At 33.8% G+C, this 9734-nt stretch overlaps 1 protein-coding gene across 2 annotated transcripts; it reads right to left on the reverse strand.

The window, feature by feature from the left end:
• Positions 1 to 1444: 1444 nt before the first annotated feature.
• On the reverse strand, positions 1445 to 4023 carry LOC111884415 (cytochrome P450 CYP72A219). Of its 2 annotated transcripts, none has more exons than XM_023880743.3 (5): positions 3692 to 4017; positions 3110 to 3336; positions 2778 to 3019; positions 2292 to 2676; positions 1445 to 2028 (listed from the first exon to the last, which is right to left on the reverse strand). In XM_023880743.3, the coding sequence occupies exons 1-5, from the start codon at positions 3972 to 3974 to the stop codon at positions 1603 to 1605; spliced, it is 1563 nt and encodes a 520-aa protein (XP_023736511.1). In that variant the 5' UTR covers positions 3975 to 4017; the 3' UTR covers positions 1445 to 1602. The 2 variants fall into 2 exon arrangements, with proteins under 2 accessions (XP_023736511.1, XP_023736512.1); XM_023880744.3 differs by having other exon boundaries at positions 1813 to 1979; positions 3692 to 4023.
• Between the last annotated feature and the right edge of the window lie 5711 nt (positions 4024 to 9734).

Consider the following 9734-nt stretch of genomic DNA (forward strand, 5'->3'; position numbering starts at 1 on the left):
ACCTAGGTCATGAAATGGGACCTTAGCTGGATAAAGCCAACAACTTTGAGCTTCTAAAGCTCAAGAGTGTCCAGATCTGTTGTCCAAACCATGCTCAAGGGTTTAATACTCAGATTGACCTTGGAAATGATCCAAATGTGACCAAAAGCAAGCTAGAAAGGGGATCTATCAATTGAAAGCTTAAGGTCTAGACATTTTACCTTCTAACAGTTTCCAAATCGATATGAAGGATGGATCTACACTTCCTTCTTTTCTCCTTTCTTCCAAGCCATCAAAATCCACTCCAATGGACCTTAATCTTCACCAAAAGCTCCAAAAATGAAATTGGGTGGCTAGGGTTTTGGGGTTCTGGATAAGAGATGCTGTAATGAACCCTAGGGAAGGGAATAAGATGCTTAAATAGGGTATCAAGTCCCGGAATTAGGGCTTTCCCATCCCAGACTAGACTCGCCGAGTTGGTCACTTAACCTGCGACACGGAGTCCGCTTCGACTCGCCGAGTCATTCCTTGGACTCGACGAGTTGACCCCCTTTTGACTTAGGGTTTTCCTTTCCTTTCTTGGCATTTCTGATTCTGGGTGTTACACAACGAAGTTGTTAAAACCTACAAAATGAAATGGAGGAAATGTCTTTTGAGAGTAAAGAGTACGAATTCACTTTTAGGAGGAAAAAAGATTGTTTTTACAGGGTTCCTACTTTGTAATTATTTCCTAGCTTCATAGTCCGGTTATGAATTCCAGTCAGGGTGTTTCCTTTGGTTAAAGCAAGCAGCCCGGTCAGGTTGGAACATATAAAGAGCATATTTGATAAATCCCCATGAGTAATCGAACGAGGATGCGATATGAGTATGTGTGTGTGTTGTACACTTGTACTTGTTGGAGAAGAGATTTAGTTGTTGGTTGCCTCGTTAGCATGTGAAAGATGAGTTCTTAGGCCTCGTCCAACTTTGAGGACTTGAACATGTATCATCTTGTTTACCGATTATAGGTACTTTTTGAATGTCATTTATAACTATTTTGGGTTAAATAATGATTTTATTTTTATGACACAATTACCGTACCCATAGGACATGATAACCGCGAAAAAGAATGAAAAGTGAAATGTGAAGGAGAAATGCTAAACGTCAAGCCAAGGCGATATAGAATTAATGTATTGTCGGCTTCAATACTCAAGAATAAGATGACAATTAGGGTTGCACTTTAAATATATAAATATCATTATAATTTATGAATTAGTAATTAAATTATTGATATATATTAAATTAAATGTATATTAAACCCAACCCAACCCAACTCATTTAAGAACATGGGTTAGACGAGTTGACTAATTTAACTTAAACGGTTGAAAAGTCTCAACCTAACTCATTAATTTTGGGTTGGGTTCGGATCGGGTCGCTTCTTGCCTACCATACTTCCACTTATTTTATTGTAAGTCATAGAAAAGTCTTTGTATATAAAAAAATTGTACTTTCCAAAAATAAAATCTTGATGGCAATCTGATAAGTTTTTACACAACCTCCAAATCATGCCTTAATTATTGTATATTGAGAATAACATAGAAAACATATAATAATATATTTATTTGTGTTTTGCTCCAACAACCACTAAAGTTTGCGTAGAATCAATTGAGCACCATACTGAGGTTGTAGAGTGAGGATCATTTGTGGAGCATGTGCGTACAATGGAGAAATCTCAAAGGAAAAACCTCTTAAAATCATAACAAGTGCTAATTTTGCTTCGAGCATTGCAAAGTTTTGGCCGATACATATACGTGGACCCCCTCCGAAAGGGAAGTATGATGCTTGTTCCTTAGTTGCGTTTGACACACCTTCTGCAAATCTCTCAGGCTTGAACTCTTTCACGTCATCACCCCACATTTCATTGTCATAATGTAAAAGCATCATATGTAATTGGAGGAATGAACCTGCTGGTAAGGTTATGTTTCCTAATGTAGTTTCTTTATGAATCATCCGTCCCATTCCTATAACAGCCGGGTATAACCTAAGTACCTCGTGCAAGATCATATTAATCTACAAAATAAATAATTATTACTAAAAAACTCTTGTCAAGTACAATAATAAAAAATGTGAGGAGGAATGTGATCGTGTTTTTGTTTATTTGTAGCGAGTGGGCATCATATTCTTGCATTAAAAAATATATTGATTGGCCTGAGCACATTTTTTAAACTCGAGATTTAGTTTGGTATAAAATACATCACCTGATTCATTATGCGTTTATCTACTTAATTAACGGTTTGGTAAATCCAATCACTAGAAGAAGAAGAAAAACTTACAACTTTTACACGACTTAATCCGTCAATATCTGGTTTTCTGTCTCCAAACACTTTTAAAACTTCATCTCTAGCACGATCTTGCCAATTTGTGTGTTGGCCTAACAAAATCATTGTCCAAACAAGCAAATTTGCAGTAGTTTCTTGCCCGGCAAAATAGAAAAGTTTGCATTCTTGAATGACTTCTTCGGTAGTAAGTCCGAAATTGGTGTTCCCTTGTTGTTTGATTTCTTTGTAATTGGAATCCAATAATATTCCCAATAAATCGTCGCTACTATTTTCCCCGGCTTTCATTGTTGTCACTCGTTTATTAATAATTTTGTTTACTGTAGCCCTCACATCTCGGTCAATCTCCTTCGTCCTTCTATTACTCTTTGTAGGCAAAAACCTACAAAATCATAATTGCATAAGCAAACAGTTTTGCATGATTTCTTTTTGGAATGATTAAGAGGCTAAAAACCAAAATTTATTATTGGAAAGTATGCTCACCGGGAACCTGGAATATACAACGATTGTAAAGCCTTCATAACTAACTCTGTTTGTTCTTTTTGAAGTTCAAATATTTTTCTTCCTTCCTCATAGCTGCTACCAAATGCTGTACGTGAAATTACATCACTAGTAAATGTTTGGAGATGAGGGTACACATCCACTTCACACGATCTTTCTTTTGTTAATACTTCCCATTTGTTGATCATATCACTGCAACTAATGTAAAAAGCTGGCACCATATGCTATAAAAAGGAGAATTAATGGAATCAGGGTTTATTAATTTTAATTACGTACTGAAACTTTTGCTCTGGTAATCTATAAAGAAGATGAACCTTAAGCTTTTCGACATGGAATACAGGATTGATAATCTTTCTATGTTTTGCCCATTGATCAGCTTCAACATCTGCTAGCCCTCTTGCTACCAACTTTGCCAACGGATTTCCTCCATTTAACTTTTGAAATCGAGAATAATTTGCCAAAATCTGTCGTATTAGTGCAGGTTCTGTAATGTGCATCATAGGTCGTGGGCCCATCCATGTATAGAAATTCTTTCCTTTACCTGAATACAAATATCCATCGGATACATAAAAATTTAAATGCAGAGGCACCACATAAAAATCTATAGTTATGCTCATTGTACTTTGGTCTTTGAAATAGCTTCATGTATGTGACACATAGATGTGATCAGCATATAAAATTTGGAAAGACATGCTAACAGATTTCACTGGTCAAGATTTACTATTCTGAAAACTTATTATAAAATCTGAACGGTTTTAAAACTTCTATAAACATGAATGGATTTTTTGACCAAAAAAAAATAATAATTTTCAGTTAAAAACTTTTCTAGAAAATTTTCTTTGAAAAACTCAAAAGATAACATCTACTATCAACGCTCATATGTATACATTACATACCATAAGTCTTAGCAGAGTTATAAAGATATGGCATGACACGTGGGACGATATCATCGGTGAGATTTATGGGTTTCAATTTGGCATCAGCGGTCATCTGCACCATCTCTTTCATGTCTCCATATAGAAATTTGTAGGGATTTCCGTTTAAGCCTTGTTCTCTGAGAAACTTGTCCATCTTCTTCGGTTTCAACCAGACCCAGTTGAAAAATCTCCATCCGTATATCATCACTATCACTCCAACAACACATACCACTGTGTTCATCATACTAAAACTTAGCTCCATTTCTAAAGGAAGTAGGGTGCTTTTCTTTTCTCTAACTCTGAAGGTGCACACTCTATTTATAGGTTCAAGAACTGATAAGTGATAACAAGTAAGTCAAAGAGAAATTGTACTTGATTTTGACTTTTGGGTTGTTGGTGACGAACGAAGGGATATCATTTATCGATAGATAATGTTCAATCATGTCCCTTGTGTTTTAGTTATTATGTTTATGGTCCATATGTTATTGTTTTTCAATAGTCTCCCGTATAATATGTAATTGAAAATGTTATCTATTATTGACTTACATTTTTACAATTAAATCAATTACATCACTCATTTTTAGCTTGATCAATTGGTATATTTCATTATCTTCTCATGGTTTTTTTAGTTCCGCTGTCAATTTCTTACTGGACATAAGGACCCAAATGAAATGCATGTAGTAATTTTGGAGAGAACGTACAAAAAACAAATCTTTAAGCCAGATATGCAAGTTAATGATTACGTCCTACTTGCGGCACAAGATAGACTTGCTGAGCAAGTCTTTTCCTTGCCATATTCATACAAGTTGAGAGCTCCTTTTTAAGTTTAGTTTTGAGATATTATTAAACTAATCAAAATTTAAAAAATATATAATAAGTATAATTTATTTTTGGCAAATTAAATAATCTAATCTATATAAATAAGTTTTTTTTAAAGAAATAGCAATTGTTTTAGTTTTTTTTTTTTTTTAAATAATCACTTTTTCTTAATGATTCATTCCGGACATTGGTTCACATTTCAAAATATTTTTCAATTTCTTTTTAAAGAATCTTTCATTCCGAAATGTTCTATCTCGGACAGGATCTTTAAATTTTAGATTTTTTTCCCAATTTATTTTCAAAGGTTGCGGTTATTTTTTTCATATAACCATTAAAAATTGTTAGATTACTCGACTTCCTTTTATTTTTTGGTATTTACGAGACAACCAACAGGAAAATCAGACTCGAGTCCTACCCAACCATTAATAAACTTGTACCAAATTTAGTGAACCTTATTTCTAATGCAATTATATAATGTACATTTAGAAATAATATTTTGGATTTATTTACAAAAAGTGGCACTTGATCTGATATTGAAACTTTAGAGGTTACTTATTGTTTCCTTTATTTATTTGTGTGTTTTTTAATACGGTACCAACTTAGAAAACATAGTCCAAAAATATTGAAATCATGTTTGGAAGGTGAAGAAAATGTCAAAAATAGTTTGTTATTTCGTATTCAAAACCTCAGAAAGTTACTTAATTATTATTCATTAGTGACCCTCTAGTAACCTAGAAAAATGTTATATGGTGTTGCTCATTGCCTATAAACTGCATTCCGACTACTTCAAAATGATATACCTTATTCTGAAATGCAAAGAATATTCTAGAATATATACAAAATTCAGAACAAACTCTAGAATGATTTCCTAGCCAACATCTCTTTTGAAGTTAACCAAATTAGGTGGCTCGATATTTTGCATGATGGTTCATTCAAAGCTTCTCTTACTACGTCGAGCAAACATGTTATGATTGACGATATTCTTGGTAATCTACAACATGTGAGGCTTTTTTCCGACAATCATACTTCAGTAGGTATGTGGTTGAATATTCATGCCAACGTGGAACGGGGGCCTTTGCTAAGCATTATATGATTTGCAAAGAAGTGTTGGATTATGTGTTTAGGCTCATAACTATAATTGGTATAAACTAAAATTGATAGCAACATAGTCCGTTTTAATTGTCCTCAAACCTAGCAACTGGACATGATGATTTTTGGAAGAGAGACGTTGATTTATTATTTGATTAATAAATCGAAATAAATAGTTTATTAATATATTATGAGAATAATATATTAATTACAAATAGTAATATTTAATTAATAATTAATAAAAAATTAATTGGAATTAATGGAATTAATTAAAAGTATAGGGGTTAAGTGTAATTATTCAATAGTTGAGTAAAAGACATTCTACAACTTCCCTAGGCCTTGGACGGTTTCTAGAGGGTTTTAGGAGATTTAGAATTATCCTTGGAGGACAATTAGAAAGCTATATAATTATCAATTCAATATAATATTATTATATTGGTTTTGGGCTTATCTAGAGTTTTCATGTTGCACTATATAAACCCCCTTGACATTGTAATTTTCGGCCAACCTTTTGGAAGAAGAGATAGCTGAAAATTGGAAGTATCCTCCCTCCCCTCTCCATAATTTCCTTCTTGCTAGTAGACGCGACAATTGTGGTGTTTGCTTCCAAGAGATCAACAACAAATGTATGTGATTCTAAATCCTTCTATAGGAAATTTTGAAAATACCTAAGACTAGTATATTCTTGTTGTTTAATAGAATGTTACATCAATAGTGTTATGACATAGATCTTTAGGTTGTGTGTACCTTTAAGTGTTAAGGATTTATCTGCATTAATCAGAGGCTGGTTGTCTAACAATTGATTGTACATTGTTTGAACTTGAACAAGGAAATGAACAGAATCGTCATTCTATTCCGACACTATGACGCGGTAATTGTTTGCCACGAAGTGGTGGTCAATCAGATTGCCAAAATCGGATTTTGCTTAAAATTCATGAATTCATTAGGATAATTACCTTAAATAATGTTTTAATTATGTAAAACTGAATAATTATCTTAGTAATTAGATATCTTTATCTTGAATTTATGAATTATCCATAATAATTATATTTTAGTTGGTTTACTTTAAATTAAATTAATTCCTTTAATTTTGAAAAGTCTAATTTAAACCTTGTATTTTCAAAAAGTTTTAAAATACACGTTATATTATATGTAGAATCAAATGTCTAATTATTACTATATGTATAAGAATAAGTCAATCAAATCAATAGTAGGCCTCATTCACGAAACCATGTTATAAAGAGAGTATAAGGAAACGGCTTATAAAATGGTCATTGAATAGGTGTCCACTCTCACCCACCGCTCTCCTATGTGGTCGAGGTCGTTAGTCGAACGGGTTTGATAGGACAATTAATTTTCATTAATAAGTATAATGAATTAAAAGTAACTAAACCTTTTTATTAAAAATCTTAATCTTAGTTACTTTAGGAAAAATGTGAATTTGTATGCTAACCCATGAAGTTGCACATTACACTTTATAAGTCGTTACTAGAGCGTGTGTGGTTAACTGCCACACTAATAGGGACTAATAAAGGCTGGTAATGGGTATCTCATAAATTATCATTGTTGGTGGAGCGTGTTAGGTTAACCGACATATAAACTGAGATGATAAATGACAATGAGGTTACCAAACACATTTGCATAGTTATTCACATCTTGTTTATGATTTTCGGTATCCCAGTCATAAATAGAAGAGCATAATCTGAGATTAAACATGCAATTGAATAATTTCAATGAGTCTCAAAAGATCTAGGAACTTCATCAACACTTAATTTCTCTTTAAAAATTTGTTTTCTATTGGTGGAACTGGTAATCATCATTTATCTACCTTAATAAAGTTTACAATTAAATTACGACATCCCTTTTCTAAGTTGAGAATTTTATAGTTGGATCCTAACCTTAATATTTCATTTTTGGGTTGTAATATTAAGGATTATTCTTATCTCAGTAAAAACTACCTTTCTTTTACAGATGTCTACTCCAAATGATGCTTTTGGTTCCTCTTCCTCCAATCAAAACTTCTCGTTGCTAAACATTTTCTCAATGGTGACATTGGATGGCCCCAATTATAATGACTTGGATGCACAACATCAAAATGGATCTTCGTTTCGAGAAAATGGTGTATGCACTTGAGAAAGAACTAACTGAGATAGACGAAGAGAAGGCCACTCCTGAAGAATTAATTGAATACAAGAAACACTACAATGATGCAACAAAAGTTGTTTGCATCATAGTAGCCACCATGACTCCTAAATTGCAAAAGTTCTATGAGGATTACTGGTCGAATGAGATGAATAGGGACTGTCACAACTAGCATTCTTAGCTAGAAAATTATGTCCTCATGTAAACATCAACTATTTTAAGACTTGTACTAATACGTTAAAGTTTACATTATGATTCCTAATGAACCATGTATTGTTAAAATGTAAATCTCTCTTAAATCTCTTTATGTATCTCAAATCTCTCCCAAATCTCTCTTTGTATCTCAAATCTCTCCCAAGTCTCTCTTTGTATCTTAAATCTCTCCCAAATCTCTCTCAAATCTCTTTACATATCTCCCTTAGTCGAAACCAACTCAAAACGAAAGAAGAAAACTCGAAAGAACAAGCCTATTCCGGAATACACTATTCATGCTCGGAACCTCTCTTCCTAGTCCGGAACCCTCTTGGTCCGGAACACCTCCCACTTCGGAACCGTCTGATTTGGCTTCAAAATCCCTTCACTCGGACAATCTCGCTCCGGACGCCTGCTGATCCGGAACCGCTGACTTCGGAAAGCCTCGCATCACTCCAAAAAAACCAGCCACCGAGCCATCTCGCACCTGGACCCTTCGTATCTCGGAAGAAGGAACTCCAAAATCTCTTGACCTCTTCGGACCCTCACAAATTCAAGACTCCACTTTGGATTTTTATCCATTTCGGACCTTTTCTTCATTTTAAGGTATTTTGACGTCGAGAATCCCACAAAACTCGTGTTTTTCATAACTTAGACCCCTTAAACCCTTATTTTATGCCAAATTTGAATATTTAAAACATATTTACATAAAAGAATATTTAAGATTTATAAAGGTATTATTTTAAATCAAGATGAGAATAAAGGGTTTGACTTTATGATTTGATGTAATTCCCATTCTCCATGCAAATCACAGTAACCCATATATTACCCACCAAATAACAATGCTTTGAACCTTCAGATTTCCATGTACATATTTCCCCCCTTTTTCTTTTATCCCCTTGAAGCAACGACATAAGAGAGCTCTAAACTCCACCATTCTCTCACTTCTCTCATATTCTCTCCAATACTCCTCTCAAGAGCAAGAACAAGGATCTTGCTAAAGACTTAACTTCTCAAGTTCTCCTTAGAGTTCTTAAGTAAGTTTTTCCACTCATCTAGCATTTTATATACTTTTCAACATAAATTCACATTATTTCACCCATAATGATATGTGAGAAAGACTCTTAGGACAACATTCCTTCCAAAGAAGTGCCTCAACTCACCCTTCATGAAGAAGTTTTCATGTCTCAACCACCGAGATATGTTCATCCTCAATATCCTACTCACATTTGCAAACTCAAAAAATCTATTTATGGATTAAAACAAGCTCCAAGATCTTGGTATATTGAACTCACTACCTTTCTTCTCCAATTCGGATTCAAAAAATCTCTAGCCGATGCCTCATTATTCATTTACAAACATCAAAATACTACCTATTATTTTATGGTTTATGTTAATGACATAGTGCTAACAGGAAACAACAACAACTTCCTCAACCATTTTATCACAGCCTTAAGCACAAAATTTATCTCAAAGACCTTGGTATTCCTCATCATTTCTTAGGAGTTGAAGTAATTCCCACACCTACATGTCTCTTTCTTTCTCAACATCGTCATATCCAAGATATTCTAAACCAATTTTACATGGAAGGTGCCAAAGATGTTACAACACCTGTAAGTGCAACTGAACCGTTATCCACCACTAATCAGTCACCCACAGTTGATGCAACTCCCTATCGTAACCGTTATCCATCACTGATCAGTCACCCATAGAAGTGATTTACCTTTTATCTTATTTGGTCCACGAATCTATATTTCCCCCAATTAACCGCACCTTCAAT

Source organism: Lactuca sativa, chromosome 3, assembly GCF_002870075.4.
Source record: "Lactuca sativa cultivar Salinas chromosome 3, Lsat_Salinas_v11, whole genome shotgun sequence".
Taxonomy (NCBI): domain Eukaryota; kingdom Viridiplantae; phylum Streptophyta; class Magnoliopsida; order Asterales; family Asteraceae; genus Lactuca; species Lactuca sativa.